Raw genomic sequence first — 17,735 nt, forward strand, 5'->3', positions numbered from 1 at the left:
GCAGTACTACAGGTGGGGTCTCAGGAGAGTGGAGTAGAGGGGCAGGATCACCTCCCTCGACCTGCTGGTCACACTCCTTTTGATGCAGCCCAGCACACAGCTGGTTTCTGGGCTGCAGGTGCACACTGCTGGGTCATGTTGAGCTTCTTGTCACCTAACTCCCCCAAGTCCTTCTCCTCAGGGCTGCTCTCAATCCAGCCTCTGCCCACCCTGTAGTCGTGCTTGGAATTGCCTCAGCCCAGATGCAGGACCCTGCACTTGTCCCTGCTGAACTTCATGAGGCTGGCATTGGCCCACCTCTCAAGCATGTCCAGGGCCCTCTGGATGGCATCCCTTCCCTCCACAGTGTGTCGACCACACCACCATCTTGGTGTTGTCAGCAAACTTGCTGAGGGTGCACTCAATCCCACTGTCCATGATGCCAAGAAAGATGTTGAACGGGATCAGTTCCAATACTGACCCTTGACGACAACCACTCCTCACCGATTTCCACTTGGACATATAGCCATTGACCACAACTGTTTGAGCACAACCATCCAGCCAATTTCTTATGCACAAGTGGTCCATCCATCAAATCTATGCCTCTTTAACTTAGAGACAAGGATGTAGTGCAGGACACTGTCAAATGCCTTTCAGCAGTTGAGGTAGATAACATCAGTCGCTCTTCCCTTATCCACCAGTGCCGTGGCCCCACCCTAGAAGGCATAAAGGGATGCATATGTTTTCTGCCAGAGAAAACTCACATTAAGTCATTACTTCTCATTAATGGCTGTCAGATTCAGGGCACTGATATCCATACAGATGTTACATGTTCTATTTTAAAAGTATGAGAGTGCACTTGCAGTGAGTATTTGGATTAGACCCATAGGCCAGGGAAGTTTCTACCTGTCTCGTGCACAAGCATTGCTTTAGTTCTTATTTAATTTCACTCTGGTTTTGATTGTTTTGTTTTACTAAAATAGTAGCTGCGGAAGAGGTGTCAAAAGCAAGCAGCTTGAACTGTTCATATATCCTCTCACATATCCTTTATGATATGGCTTTATGCTAAGACTTTCTGGTATCTGGAAGAGTATCTTGGCTTCCTTTAACACACTGGGAACATCCACATCTTCTGTATGCCATCTGTTTGGGGTAAAATTTGATGTCCAACAGAAGAGAGTGCTATTTTCATTCACAAGATCAAGAAGCTTATAGCCGTGCCTGCTGTATGCTTTCCTGTGATGAGGGAAATACAGATTCTCTGTCCATGTGCAAAGATTCAGTCTCTTGGACTTCGAGAATGTCCTCAGAGACGGAGATCCTTGAGGAACTCACCACCAGATTGTCAAACATCATCAGAAGACTGACAAGGGCACCTCTCAGAACTGGGTACTCCATTACTTGCTGCATTTTTGCCTATCCTTTGAGCAAATTTCAGTACAAGGTGTGGGGATTTCAAAGTACCCATACAAGTACCCATATCCCCAGGTACATCACAAATATGCTCATCAAACCACAGGCACAAGTGAGGGGGGTTTATAGTTCTGTGACATCTGCATATGTCAAAAGAGAGACTTTATTCTATAGATAGAAATGCAATGAATAGGTTGCATTGCCTCAAGAACCACAGGATTTAAAAAAAATTGTTAAAGCTTTAACTTTTCAGGTATTTTCAATAACCCTTGAAATATCTGATAACACATTGGTTGGCAAATGGAAGGAAAAGAGGGAAGAAAAAAGGATTCTGGAAACAAAAGACAGTTAATCATTCATGTTCACCAAAGTCTCCTCTCCTCTACAATATATGATGGAATCCAGAGTCACAAACTGCCTGGACTTCACAGACAAAGGGCATGTCCTAAGGCAGTTCATTTCATGTCTCCCTGACACCCCGCAGGCAGCCTTTCCCCCTAAAGCAAAGAATCTCACAATATCATTTTGTGTAACATTCCTTACATATTTTGACTTACACTCCCAAAGCACATTTATTTCAATCAGACTTTGCACATATGGGTTTTGGGGGATTATTGGGGTTTGAGGTTTAGCTTTTTCCTTAGCTTGATACTCTGCACTTTTCCTGGAGCTGGCCATTTTGATTAAAGATTTTGCTTTTAATGAAAGCAAACCAAGACCTTCAACTTTGAAAGAGAGAGAGTAAAAAGCAGCAGTCAAAACATATGGTGAATCTCATTTTCTTTTCAAGAGTGACAAAACAGCATATGCAATTCAATACCCAGGATCAGTTAATTTTATCTGAAAAAGCAGCTTATCATGTAAGTTAACATTTGCTATGATTATAACCTACAGAAAGCTAATTTCCTATGTAAAGCCCCCATGGCGCCCTTCACACCTTCACACTTTGGGAAGATGGGCATGGGGCAACACAGGTCACTGTTCATCAGCCTTTGATTTATTTTACAATACATTCGTGATTCTCTGTACTTCAATGGCAAATACATCATGCTTGGTTGGCTGATGCTGGTACCTGATATTCCATGATTACCTTGGCTTCAAAGTGAGACAGTAATGCACATTTGTGTTACTCTCCCTTTAATGTAGTACAAAGCTGGACACAGGTCAGAAAGAAATCCCTAAAATCCATTACCTATTTATGATCATGTACAAACGGATATTTATCATGTTAAAAGAGAACCATATGTTAAAGTGGAGGCTAGAGCCCAATAAATCTTTTTGGATGAAAACCCTTTTCAAAAAAAAGGAATAAAATAATTAACATTTGCTTTTGCCAGTAGAAACATTTGCTCATGAATCTCCTGGGAAGGGAAGGGCATTTAACCTTTTTACATGCCATCCCCTCAGACACCTCTGACCCCCACTGCAAAATAGACAACAAAGATTCCTGACTCCACACTGCTGATTAAACTCCTTGTAAGAAACATCTGGGTGAAATTTTCTTGGCAGTTGATTTGAAAAGTATACAAGAAGCAGAACTAGGGAGCAGCCATAGTTCAGCTGAGTGACACGAAGATGATGCTATGCAAAAGCAGATTTTTCCTTGAACACATCAACTCCTAAATATTAGCTTGTGACTGTGCAAGCAACCTTATTAGCAGAAGAAAAATAAATCCCTCTTTTACTCTGCATGCCAGTGTACAGAAGGCAAATGGGCTTTTAAAGAAACCCAACTCAACAATCTCATTTTTTAAAATAAAATAATAAAGGGCTTAAACAGTTTACCTGACTAATACTTAACTTCAGTTTTCAGGTAAGAGAGAGATGTCCATGTCCTTAACTTCCAAAAAACATTTCTTAAATTCGTGAAGGATTTCAAAACTTCTACGGTTTCTGAGAAACTCACCAATAAACTGGATGTAACAGCTTCCTACCGTCTCAGTCAATTCACCTCCAGGCCTAAATTAGCAGAAGTGACCTATAATTTTCATGGCCTGACGTTCAAAATAAAGGATGTCCTGGTCCTCTGCTGTTTGAGCTTGAAGAGCCTGCCCAATGCAGCTCAATGTATTGTTCCCTTTTGGAAATACAGACCCTGGAATTCTCACAGTTTTCCATATGTTCAACAGACCTAAAAGTGAGAAATTTTCACTGTTGCTATTAAGTGAGTAGCAGCAGTGAAAAACCTACACGAACCAGGCCAACTTTAATCTGCAGCTGCTGAGGGAGGGCGGGAAAGAACCAGCAGCAGAGAACAGCACCAGAGAGAGTCTGACACAAAGGTGCAGGAAAAAGGAAAGCAGTGGGGAACCTTCTGCCCCTCAGCTGCCAGGCCGAGAAAATCCCAGGGGATGGGGCAAGGAACACGCAGGGACACTTTGGCCTTTTCCAGAAGCCAAGGCATAGAGTGTTTCAGATTTATCAGACTGAATTATAATTACTCTCAGGTCCAAAAACTGAAAGCTTCATCAGAGGGCAGGGCCAGCAATCTGTAATTCATTACAGTCATTGAAAATTTGATGGGGTATGGGAAGGGCTTTGACTTTTCAGCTGAGGCACTGCTGTAAAGAAATACATTATCAGTATGTGCTTAAAATTGTTTGGTAAATATTTTTAAATCATAAAGAAATTAACACATAGAGACAATATCTGGTCTAAACATTTTATCTCCAAAACAAACTTCACATTCTAAAGCAGCCCTACTTATTTTGGCTACACCACTGTGATCCCAGTAAGTCTAAAGGAGGGGCACCTATTCAAATTAGTACTGCTATCAGTTTCTCAAATTAACATATTCACAAAAAATTTGTTGGATGTGTTTCAATTTAAGCGAAACCAGTTTTCAAAATTTAGGAAAAAAATCTGGCAGATGATGGAATTTCAGCATGCAACAAGAACAGCCAACTGGAATGCAGACCAGAAATACAATCACAGAAGTATAAGAGTAAGAAGAAAGAAGTTTGGAGCTGTTTTTCTTCTATCAAGATAAATAAAATATTGTAAATATTTTGTACCACATTACTCATTACTACCACTGGAATGGTAATGAATGAGTAAAACCAGAAAAGAGGTTTATAGAATCCCAATTAAAATCCAATATTCCTCAAAAATAGTGGAAATAAAAAGTTGTCATGTAGAACATCTACATGCGAGGGCCACACCGCTTGCCCAGGCAGGAGGTAATAGCAATGTAGGTTTAGGGTAGCCACCTGCCACGCATGCCATCATAACTCAAGGAAGTTGATTTCATGGCTAAGAGAAATAATTTAAGACTACTGCATCAAGGGAAAATCTGCAATTTTGTTAAGACCCTTTGACATTACCAGTGTATGCTCTGCAACTCCAACAGACACTTCCCTCTACACATTTGGTCTGCACCAAATAGGGAAGATGAGATAATATTCTGAATCCAGCAATGCATATGCAACTGACAAACAACTGAACCGAGTAGTAAAAAGCAGGTGACTGGAAAACATGGAACCAAGGCTTACAGTGTATCAAGAAATGTCCTTACACTTAAAAAATTATAATGCACTCCAAAATCCATTTGTTCAGGCAATCCATGTACAACAGAAGGCACTGTTATCCATATGAATCTATCAATTCTGCACAGCAAAAACCTGAGAAGTGCAACTCAATCAGATGCAGCCTGGCTCCTCCCAGTCATTCGGTTTCCTTGAGGACAAATGTTTCCTTTCCATCCATCAAATTATAAAAACACCACAAGAATTTGTACATTACAGTAGCTGGTTAGAAAGAGCATTCTGGTGGGGGAAGCACACTGCTATTTTCCAGAAAACCTTCAGCAGCATTAAATTACCCTCCCCTATCACTCAGAAGTCACGATGATTTCAAGAAAATGTAAAGATGAGACCCTTCCCATTGACCTTTGTAGCTGATCCTTCAGTTGCCACCAGTAGTACTTCCAGCAAAGTTAAATGCTGTGATCAGTCCTTTGTTGTCCAATGCGTAGCCACTTTGTTGTTCTATTGTCTTAGTCTCTAGAATTGAAAGAAGGGAAAGGATATGAAAAATAGCCTGTAGAAAATGCTTTTGTCAGAGACAATACAGCTCAGCTAAGAATACAAAGTTGTGGAAAAAACTCTCAATTGAGTCAAAATATCATCCCATAAATGCAGTGACTGAAATTACTCTCAGATTTTCTTTAAATGCATAAACGCAAGCACCTCTGAGTGTGTTTATGAGAAAACTGAGAAAAAAGCTTAGGAATTAATCCTCTACAGAGAACCAGTCCATGTTATACTATTCTGCATGTTTTTTGATTAAATATGAATTTATTTTGCATGATGCAAGCTTTCTAAACATCTAAAACCTTACACTGGCTGTGACAGTAATGTTAGCAGTTAAAAAGTCACAAAACTGTTAAACACATAATAATCTATAGAAATCCTCATCAATTGCCTGGCTGACAGCTAGATATTGCCTTAATTTCCTCTTCATTTCAAATGCCAGATTGTGCAAAACTAGTTCGTACCCTGTTCAAACAGCAGCACATGGCAATGAGAAGGCAATTAATTAGAAGTAAGAGTAACCTGAATAACACACACTTCCAGGCAGGGAATAATATCAGTGTGGTATCCCACTTGTGCTTCTCAGGAAGTTTTAATTGGCACACTTACAACGACAGAGATTTATTTTCTCTGTTGTTACAGATTAGATGCAGTTTCAGCATCTCTGCAACAGATAAAATGGCCCCAGAAAAGTGACTCACCTGCAGCATTTCGCCGGTGTTCTGCTAATGTATAAATTTCCTGCAGCTGTTTCTTCTGATCCTCACTCAGTGGTGCTGTCAGCGAATGGTACCAGGCTGCATCTCGGCTTTGCACCGCTGTTAGAACAGGAATGAATGAAAAGTGATCATCACATTACATAGCAAGTTAATTTCAGAAGAGCAAAATGAAACACATGGAATCCCTGGTTGGTTTTAAAACAGAATTTTCACTGCAAAATGGGCTCAGTATTCCTGTCAGTTTTCTTAGCACAGAATACCCACTGTAATAGAAGCAATCCATTTTGGGGAACCTAATTACATCCCTCTGCTTTGTGAAACAGAAAGTTAACCATGTGTCCATTATTTATGGACAATGATGAAGTGAATCTTCTAATTTAAAACTCATACCAAAACTAAAAGCAACAGGATTAGTCAAACAGGAAAGGCAGAAAATAATTTCTCCATTACGATTTTAACATCTAGAATGTGACAAGTATTTCCTATATATATAGGAGTCCCTCTAGTGACTGAGTCCCATTTATTTAGGCTGTGATTGAAATGTTCTGAAAGAGAACACGAAGAGAATTAATCTCTGGCTGTATCTGCTAACATTTGTTGTTGCAATACTTGTAAGCAAAAAAATCGTAAGACTAACATTAGAAAGTAAAATCACAGTTTCCAGTTTCACTGATCTAAATTATTACTCCTAAAAAGAAAAGGATGATCATAAACTTCTCTAAATTATTTCATCATTTTATGTCATTCTGCCAACTAGAAAACACATACTTAAAAGTGCTTGTGTGAAAAACTGGTATTCATCAACACCATTTTCAAGGTCAAGAGGTGTGCTGAATCCTTCAAGAGCAGTCTCTTCCAATGCGTCTTCATCCCAGTCATCATCATCATCATCTTCATCCTCTTCCTCTCCTCCTCCACCACCTCCTCCTCCTCCTCCACCATGGTTCTCTTGCATTGCCTGGCTCACTTCATTTGCCTCCTCCTCATCACTTGGTATCTCTTCTGCAAAAGCATTGATGCGTTTTGTCAAGCAAAGTTTAAAAAGTATGAGGAAACAATGACTTATGAGTGAAGAACAATTAGGTTTTGCCTGGAAAGGGGACCTTCTGTTATCATCCTTCCCCTAAAGTCTTAGAAGAATTGGAAAAATGAAGCTGTTAAAATGTTTCCTATGTTCAAGATCAGTTAAACTTTTGTTTCTAAGCACACCTGGGAAATGGGAAACGGCCACCTTTTTTCTTCTTTCATTTATGCAGTCATAGGGCAATTACAGGATCCAAAAATTTTTATGAAATGTGTCTTTGTCAAAGTGTTTCATCACTGTGCTTTTTAAATTATCACAGAATCATAGAACGGTTTGGGTTGGAAAGGACCTTAAGATCATCTAATTCCAACCCCCCTGCCATGGGCAGGCATACCTCACACTAGACCAGGTTGCTCAAGGTCCCATCCAGCCTGGCCTTGAACACTGCCAGGGATGGAGCATTCACCACTTCTTTGGGCAACCTGTGCCAGTGCCTCACCACCCTTACAGTAAAGAACTTCTTCCTTCTACCTAACTTGAACTTGCCCTGTTTAAGTTTGAACCCATTACCCCTTGTCCTATTGCTACAATCCCTGTCAAAAAGTCCCTCTCCTGCATCTTTGTAGGCCCCCTTTAGATATTGGAAGGCTGCTTTGAGGTCTCCATTCAGCCTTCTCTTCTCCAGGCTGAACAGCCCCAACTTTCTCAGCCTGTCTTCATAGAGGAGGTGCTCCAGCCCCCTTATCATCCTTGGAGGGACTCCTCTGGACTCGCTCCAATACCTCCATGTCCTTCTTATGTTGAGGACACCAGAACTGCACACAGTACTCCAAGTGAGGTCTCACAAGAGGAGAGTAGAGGGGCAAATGAACAAATAGAGACTTGCCCAGACTTCACAAATTGACACAAAACAAGGAGAAGACCAAATGCAGACCAAATGCCTGCTCGCTGTTCTTCATAGTGCTCCCTTATTTGAACAAACTTAAAATTGCATCCTTTGCTTAGCTTTACCTTCAGATCCATTTATGAAACAACTATTACATCCTGAATTAAATGCAACTCCAACATGCAATTCCAAACGCTGCTATTTCTTACTTAACGGAAAATATTTTGGACTTATAATCAAGATAAAGAAAATCTCCCTCCAATTCTAAACCTTCAGTTCTTCTTGTGTTAACAGTTTAGAGAGAAAAAAGATAAGATCTGCAATCTTATCTTGAGAGAGAAAAAAAAAGATCTGCAATGAGCAGGGACAGAATCACAGGGATTTGAAAATTACTGTGCTGTTCCCATGGCGTATTCCTGTGCGTTGAGAAGAACTCTGTAATTCCATTACAGAACAATCATGTGTGAAATTTGAGTGGATTACATAATCTGCTTACATCCAGTCTAATTTTTAGACCCCAAACCATTTATCTCCTGTTCCAAGTCAAACACAGCCACACATATCTGCCTGCAATGCTGTGTAAATTTCACTCCCCACAATTCCCTCTACAAGATATCTTTGGTGTTTTTCTTCTTCTGGCAGACACAGCAGCAAGAGTCTATTCCAGAAACCTCAGCTGTCTCAAACCCTACTTTACAAATCACTTTCCAATTGGTCAAAGAAAACTTGCTGGAATTTCCTTTGAAGTGCAACAAAATAGGTCTTTCAACTAGTTGGGTACTAGGAACAGCTTCTTTCCAGGACTCAAGAATATAACCAGTGCAGTCCTGGCAAACTCCTGCTGCCTATGTGAGAAGACAGAGCACTTTCACAACCCAGAAGAGTGGACTTGCAAGTTCTACCATTACTCTTAAACAAATACTACCCTTTCACAAAGTGTTAGCTGTTACACACTGAAACCTTTTGGGAGGAAAAATCAATTCCTAAGATGATCTTTCAAGCACTCAGTAAGCTGAGCTATTTTCAGCAGACTAATGAGTCTTAAAAATGAACTGCAATTCCTTACCCCCTTTAAATTAAATCCAGACAAAATCCACAATGTGAAAAGGGGAGATTTTACCATTATCTTCTGCAACGTGTTTTTCATCTTTAGCATGATCCTCATGTTCTGTGAGTTCTCGTGAGGCGCAAACTTGTTTTAAGCCCAGGAAGAGAAGGAGGATTGAAGGGACAATCTGGGCAGCCACAGCATCCACTGCAGGCGGTCGGTTCTGCAATTCCATTAGGATGCTCAGTCCTATTATGCACATCTTTCTGTCATGGAGTCTGAAACAACACACATTTGTTGTTACATAACAGATTTTCACTGCAAGGATATACAGACAACATTAAAGGCCTGGTGTTTGCCATGGCAGAAGACAATGCCACAGAGACTATGTTCAAAGTCTATGTTCAAAGCTCCTAAACATATTATTTCCTTTGTTCTGTTTCCAAGCTGACCACTGGAAAGTACTTGTCCAATAGCAATCAAATACCTTTGAAGCCCTGGTCAAATTCCTGGAACAACTGCTTCTGATTGCCAAATGCAAAGTTTGTAATACTAAATAAATACTGCTTCATAATTACGTAGACTATCTTGTCTTTAACATAGCATTTGATACAGATTATTATCATTAAATAGGATGGAAAATTAATTTGCCTTGGCTTCAATAGCAGTACTGTTGCAGGGATTGAAACTAGCAAAAGGATTATTAGTGAAGAGTAATGATAAGCAAGAATCCACTGAATTGCAGGGTGCATTTATGGAGTGCTGCAGGGCTAGCTGTATTTAAACGTATTTATTAACAGTCCACTAGAATGGCTGTATTATACATCCAGTTTCCACACTAACTTGAGACACATTCCTAACTCCAGTGAAAGCAGGGAAATAATTCCACTGTATCAAGAATACATACACTCAAACAGAGAACTTGCAAATGAATAGACCTTCAGTAAAACAAGTAAAACAAATTTTCACTTCTAGAAATACAAGTTATTTGCAAACAAGACAACGTAAAAATTCTCTAACTGCCTCTGCAGATACTCTTTGGTTCTCCTTTACTGGAAATACCAGTAGTGTTCAACTCTTCTCTAACATTATGGTATTTTGCTATTAAGGGCTTGAGAGGAACTTGTTTTGTTTGAACTATTCAATTTGATGCTGACAGCTTCCGTGCAAGCCTTCTGCAGGATAAGTAGTTCCAGCAAGACCTACAGAAACCAAGCAAACCTCCAGAGCTCGCAGAAAATGGCCATCCTCCAGACTCTTGGTAGATACTTCTATTAATGAATCAGTTTTACTTCGGTACAAAGAGGATACAAGTTGAGAGAGATGAAACTAATAAGATGTGCACCACAGACTGCAATAAAGCTTACAGAGGAACAGTCAGCTTAATCCACCACTTCAAAAATTGGTATAGAAATACAATTTTTAAAGTGCTTACAATTTCATTACCAAAGATCCCATATGACATGCTACTGAACTATAATACTCTCTAAGTAATACAGGTGATCGTTTACTGCAGCTTTCAGAGCTTTACACATGCTTAAACAAGGCTGGGGATCTGAAAGGGTTTTCATTACACGTCCCACGTTGCTCGTCCTGTTAAGGCTTAGTGAAGTGACTCCATTCTCAGAGTAGTTGACAACAACAATAAATTACATATGACCATGTGTAACATTATGATCACAGAAGACCTTCCAAGAAAAACAAAGTCAACTAGCATATCAGATGACACGCTTTGTCAGGTTGGGCTTGGCTGCTCCATTACACGTGTTGAAAAATGTACCAAAACGTAAGCAGGCGAAGAGCATCCTTCCTAGATCACTGCTAACTCCAATACTTTCTTTACAGAAAGTATGGGGTTCAAAAGAGGGCATACGAATCAACGAAGGAAACTGAGTCAGGGGAATAGAGTCTGCTTTCACAAAGAAAAAACAACCAACCAAACAAAACCTAAGCCCCTTACTCCTGTCAGTTTATTTATGTTGAAAACAACCTCATCGCTGTTTGTTCTCATGCCAACACTGTGAAGACCGAAATCCAGGCTAAAGATGATGCTACCTGTGAATGAAGCATAGCTTTTTTGTGACAGTTGTCCTTACTGCAACTACAAAAAGGAAGAATTTTCTCTACCTCCTCTCTCTGCCAGCACTTTCAACCAAGTCTGACCAAAGCTCTGTAATCTATGCACAAGACTTCCATCCTGCATCTTGACACTGGGAAGCCATGAAATTTCTTCAAGCCGTCCAAACATGTAATGAAGCAATTTCTGTGTACATGCACCAGAGTAGTTAATGACATTTGGCACTACCTTTTATAATACATTTGAAAAAGCTACCATTATACAATGCCAATTGTAAAATGCAACACTGTAAAATGTAAAAAAAGAAAAATCTTAGTAATTAGTGGCTTAGCTTCATACTAAATTGTCTTTTCTGGACAGCAAACAAAAGTTTTGCAAGAATCAAGCATTGCCTTTTAAAAGAGAGTCATCATTAGGAAGCAGCCCAAATGGCCAAAAAATACAGCATATTTGTCATGCTTCATTTTCAACCTTTTAAACAGGGAAGCTATACGAATGAACACGTCTTCGGAATATGCATGTTATTAGACAGCCCAGAAGGACAGCAGAAATCCAGGCATCAAGCCATCTTTAGTGAACCTGAGCCAGAAGGAGACTTGTTTCTTCCACCTGCCAGCAGAGACAAACAGCAGGATAAGCATCTGCCCTGCCAGAAGTTCAGCATTCTACTTCGTGCCAGTTGAATCAAGTACCCACAGGACCGAACAAGCAAAACAGTTTTATGTCATTTACATATTTTTGTAATGGCAAAGGATGGTTTCAGGACCATTCCTTTGCTATCAAATGGCTCATTATTTCAGCACCTTTCCTTCTGCACGAAGGAGCCTAGATACGATTCCCTCAGTGCTTTGTCCTTCAAGATCCATACTTATTTGCTCAGCAGCACACAATAGTCCTCCCTAACAATCACAAACTCTGCTTGCTCCCTTAATGGTGTATCAAGCCTGGAGTGCTAAACATGCAACACATGGCAGTGCAATGCCCAAATCCTAGGCAAGTCTATTTTCAACAAGCTGTGTGTGGTCTTCATAATCTGCAGGACCTTTTCTTGCTAATACACTTCTTTCCAAGACAGGACAAAAAGGTCTAAGAATCTTTTTTATTTTAAACCAAGCTGAAAGTATTTCAAAGGGAAAACACTAAGCCTTTTCTTTACTGGTTTGCTGTGCTCCTTTATGTGAGGATCAAGTTGCTTTCTATTACAGCAACCCAGTTCCTGAACAAATTGCAAATAATTAGCCATTTCCTTCTAGCTGCAAAGTTGGAACCAAACCTGTTTTCCTATGCAAGAATGGGATTTTATATACAACTCTGAGAAAACTAGGATTTCTAACTATTTAAACTCCTATCAAATAAGTCCCACTATTCACCTTCAAATAAAATAAAAATGCTACTGAGGGTTTTTTGAAGCAAGTTGGATTTTCTTTTCACCCTAGATTTCACAGAAGAATTTTTAGTATGAGAGTAAGCATAAGTCATGCAGAAGTCTCACCCAAATTTCAGCTGTCAAGGAAAGGGTAGAAAGCAGTAAGGAACAAATGTTTCTACAAATGGCTTTTCAGTTTGAAGTTTTTGTAGAAAACATTTGAAAATAAATAAATACAATATGCTCTGGCACATGGGCATTATGGGCACACATTCATAGACATATAACATCTACAATGACATACTGGATTTATGCACAGACTTACAATGAGTTCTGAGCTCTCCTTGTCTGGATCATTCTTAATATTCCAAATTTCTATTCAGTTTTAAATAAATATATTTATTTAAATAACATGGAAGAACAGTTACATATCCTACCATAACTGCTTCCCTCCTCAAGATGTATTATTTCCACGGATTCTACCTCATGCCTTCACAAGCATGGTGAAGAATACCAAGAAATACTGCATTCTTTTGGCAAACGCTGTTGGCTCCAGCCTGAGAGCATGCAGACACGGACAACCCTACTGCTGGCAGGGCAGGACCTACGGGTACTAAGATTTCATAGGAGCAGAGGAAGGACAGAGGAGTGTGAGATATGTGGACAAAGCATCTTGAAGAGCCACTGTTACCAGTAAGTCACAGATTTCCTGTATGGCTGACAAAGAAATGGCAGTAAGATTCACCTGGTCCTTCACAGCTGGAGGTAGATTTATTTCAATCTTCTGCAATTTCACTAGGCTCTCTAAGTTTTACAACTGATTTGAAAACCCCTGGCACTGCAGGGAAATAAAATTCTTGTTATTCAGCTCAGGGTGAGCACAGGGAATGGAATGGAATGGAAAGGAATGGAATGGAACAGTCTTGTTATTCAGCTCAGGGTGAGTGCAGGGAATGGAATGGAATGGAGAGGCATGGAATGGAGTGGAATGGGATGGATTACACTAGACTAGAATAGAAATAGAACAGGTTATGCTATGGGATGCCTACAACTTTCCATGACGAGTGATGCCCTAGGTCTAAGGCGGCCACCCAGGAGAGCAGCTCTCTGCAGTGCAGGTCCCAGACACATCCAGGAGACAGGGACAGGCACAGCTACAGCAAGGCTCAGGCAGGGACTGATGGCCCCGGGCTGAGCTGAGACATGTCCCCTGGGCCCTTGGCAAGAGACAGTGGGGTGGGGACCACCCTCTCGGTAATGTTTCCTTATGTCAAGTCCATCATGTCATCAATACATGCCATACATTGGGAAATACCCAATGATACCACACACCTCCTCTTCTACTCTGGGGCCTCCAGATTTAGATTAGACACTGGGAGGGAATTCTTCACTTTGAGGGTGGTGAGACATTGGCACAGGTTGCCCAGAGAAGTTGTGGCTGCCCCATCCCTGGCAGTGTTCAAGGCCAGGTTGGACGGGGCTAGGAGCAACCTGCTCTAGTGGAAGGTGTCCCGGCCCATGGCAGGGGTTAGAACTGGATGAGCTTTCAGGTCCCTTCCAACCCAAACCATTCTGTGATTCTATGATTTATGTCACTGCTGTCATAGCAGCAGATCAAAGAGATACATTTTAATCTTCTGCTGCCATTCAAGTGCAGAGTATGAGCAGAATCTAGCATCATGATCTCCATGTTTCATTTTCATAGGCTTTGTCAACTTTTGTCTCAGCTCTGAAGAAGACTTTAGCTGAACAGTAGTTGCAGTAGCTGATTCTTTTTGAAAAGCAACACAAAAGAACTGAAAGTTAAGCTGTAGCTCACAGGAGTAATGGAGGTTGGAGCCTAGTCAGATCTGCAGCATTTTTCCCCTCTGGATTTGACTAGTTTCTCACTGAATGCTCCAGGATGAACTGTTTAAGGCCATAAATCTCTTTCATTTTTTATTTCATATCTTTTTAAAAAGGTATGACAAGTTTACCATCTGTAGGGAACATCTTCTTTCCTACCGTCTCTGTATGAGTTCAGCATTTGATATGCACTAGAATAAAATGACAGCACAAAGACTTGAATCTCAAGAACTTTGCTGCAGCCATAAAAGAGAAAAAAAAAATTGGTTCATGGAAATCCTTTTCTGAAGAGGGTAGATATAAAAATAATTCAATAATTAACAATAACATTACCATGAGATGTGGGAGAGAGAGACTTAAAGGTGCCATTTTTCAGCCACTGGCACTCCAAAAAGAAATGAGGGACACTGGGTTCTTCATGCCTTCTTTGCCACCAATTCAAGTTACCCCTCTAATTGATAAGATGTGTACTTAGGTTAAGATACAGGATGTACTGTAGACATTTTGTACACATAGCAGGTAGAAGAAGTTACAATGCTGGTGATAATATGAACCATCTGGTTTTGTTTAGTGAGTAAGAGAACTTTTTTCCCCACTTTTTATCCATTTGATGTAATACTTTTTTCTTTCAGAAGAGACTGCCATGGTAATACCTTCAAATAAAGACATGAATGGGGAAGCTTCACAAAACCTGCATACAACAAATTTCTCTTGTATCCCCAAGTGGTTTTCATTCTAGTAAAACAGAATTAACATGCAAACCTGAAATATGCTGCGATTCTACAAACTACTGCACTTTCATCCTTGTCCCATTAAACTGTACTTACGACAGAGGAGGCAGGAAAACAATTTTTACTGTGTATTTGGTATGTGTTTTAAAAATATTGCAAAGGACGTGCTGAAAGCAAAGCCCGGATATACCATAGTCACTGATTGATTTGGAATCACCATTTTATTACAGTTATGAAAAAGGTGATGCAGTGCTCTAATGCACTACACAGTTCTAAATTCAAGACAGACACCGAGGCAATAATGCAGGTATATCAAGATGGCATATAATTCTGTTCAGGGAGATTAACTCGCATAAGAATTGGTATGGAGAAAAGCTACCTGGATGACTGGGGAGTGGAGAAACCCTCTTATAAGAAGCTCCCTAGAGACTTGTTTAGAATTGGAAAGACAAAACTGTACCAATAAAAACCAGGCAGGAGAAGAATGACCATCTAATATAAGGTATTCATCTACGGGTGAGGAGCTGCCTGTCTCGGCCCATGTTCATTCACAGCATGATTACTAGCATGCTGACACTTCAAGTAGTCTGTTGGCATAGACCGTGCACAGAGAAGACTCATTCTAAGCCTATCTGTACACCTGCAGTCAGATGTCAGCCTCCATTGAGAAAACGTAACTCATAGCAGGAAGATGAGAGGTAGCTGTTAACTACATCTGACTGCCTGCTTTGCCCTTAAGTGCATTTGAATCTCACAGTTTGACACCACATCTTAGCTGAGAGGCAAGCACTAACTGTCAAGCACTGGACTTCACATCCGCAAAGCATCAAGTGCATGCTTAGCTATGTGATGACAGGCTTTGTCCACCTTCATTTACTTTACAAATGTTCAGTTCCTGCCCAAGTGCACACTCGTGCAGTGCACACAAATGTTCGAGGAAGGCTGGAATGAAGTCTAAGTTCAGGAGCATGCTAAACAATTAGTACATCGATAGCATAATGATAAATATGAAAGTTGATAATGAACAACTCACAGGGATTAAAATCAGAATGTGGTATTCATTGGACAGAATAATGTTTTTTAACATTAAGTGGAGCAGTTAAAAATACTTTAAAAAATATAGAACAGAAAATATGTATACTGTGTTTCAGAAAAAAAAGTTAACATCTCTGAAATCCTGCTGGTCAGCTCTGAATATTACCATCAATGCATGTTGGACCATCTCTTGGAGCAGCAGATAGTTTGTGATTAAAGAACTGAAAAGAATTCTGAAATATGATATGTATTGTACTCTTGTATCCTCACAACACGGAAAATTCAGCATGTGGCTCAACAGACCCGGAAAAGTTACATGGACATAGGTCACCTTCACTGGCATCACAGCAGTTAGGCCTGATATGGATTACTGTTATTTAGACTAACCAAGGAATGAGAAACTCTTTCATCAACACAACTAAGGACATGGACTTTAAAAAAAATTCATGGACTTTTAAAAGAAAACAACACAGTACTTGCCCAAGAAAACAGTCTGTGTCATTCATCCACTGGTTTATGAACTGTGCAGTGATGGGCTCAGGATTGTGTGGAAATCTGATGTTCTCTAAGGTGTGCAGAAGTAGGTCAGGATTGTAGTAGAGTGCAGCTATGGCAACCTGAAGACACATGGTACGAAGCTCGCTTGTTTTAACTCCTCTAGTTAACCGATCCAGAACAACCTCCACAAAGAGTGGAATACACTGGACATATAAAGGAGAAGAAAAGAAAACAAAAATAAAAAAGGCATTGCACACGTTGCCAGATTATACAGAAAGTTTAAGATACTTTTACCAGAATTGATCTCCAGAGTTAGCTGAAGTGCAGGTGTAACCTAGAAACACATTCTATTCACTTCCTAGTATAAAAGCATTTTAAGCCTCTGATTACTTCCTTATACATCTTCCCCAAAACAGCTATTCTCTGAGCTAAAAATTGCCAGTGTTATTCTCAGCACAGAGAAGAATATTTGGGGCCATTTGATGTAATTTTTTCTAGTGTGTATAAAAGGTTTAGAAAAGAACTCAAAGATATTCTCATCTTTCAATAAAGATATCCAACAATTTCAAAACTAACAAGCATTAAAAATACTGCCTAAATCTGCAAGAAAAGAAGTTTTTCCTAAGAAAAGTGATGTTAAATTTCTTATAAAAGTTTGAAATGAGTGAGTTTATTCAGATAAAAGCAAGCATGCACAAATTTCTACACAATGAAACAAATATCTATATTTCAATGTGCAGGTTTATGCTTTATAATTTGGGAAGCGTTATGAATGTTTTAGTTTATGAGTTTCAGTTCAGTGTGCAACTATTTTAATTCACAGAATTGTGGAGCTCAATTCAGCGTTCCACCACATACTTATTTCAGTGCAAATGCATACAGTTCACTTTAATCCCCTCCAGATTTCTTTTAAAAATAAAGCCTTTCAGGGAACATTTTAATCTTCAGTTACTTCAGATTTAAATTAGTGAAGTTATATTGGTTTCAGTGAAATTAACTGAAAATTTATTACTGAAGTCCACGGATTCCACTGTGGCAACATCAAATATGGTACGTTAAAGAAATTGAGGCTAGAGCATTACG

At 39.8% G+C, this 17,735-nt stretch overlaps 1 protein-coding gene across 3 annotated transcripts in view; it reads right to left on the reverse strand.

Annotated features, from left to right (window-relative positions):
- Window positions 1-2,155: 2,155 nt before the first annotated feature.
- IPO8 (importin 8) overlaps window positions 2,156-17,735 on the reverse strand; it is a 49,396-nt gene continuing 33,816 nt past the window's right edge. For 2 of the 3 annotated variants that reach the window (XM_030478264.1, XM_030478265.1), the window contains 5 exons: window positions 16,635-16,855; window positions 9,173-9,378; window positions 6,911-7,144; window positions 6,125-6,241; window positions 2,156-5,393 (listed from right to left, as the gene is read on the reverse strand). In XM_030478264.1, the coding sequence (XP_030334124.1) occupies window positions 5,296-5,393; window positions 6,125-6,241; window positions 6,911-7,144; window positions 9,173-9,378; window positions 16,635-16,855 (876 nt within the window). In that variant the 3' untranslated portion in view covers window positions 2,156-5,295. Of the gene's footprint in view, window positions 5,394-6,124; window positions 6,242-6,910; window positions 7,145-9,118; window positions 9,379-16,634; window positions 16,856-17,735 lie in introns of those variants that run through there. The other variant, XM_030478267.1, reaches the window with a different exon arrangement.

The sequence above is a fragment of the Strigops habroptila genome, chromosome 3 (assembly GCF_004027225.2).
Source record: "Strigops habroptila isolate Jane chromosome 3, bStrHab1.2.pri, whole genome shotgun sequence".
NCBI lineage: Eukaryota > Metazoa > Chordata > Aves > Psittaciformes > Psittacidae > Strigops > Strigops habroptila.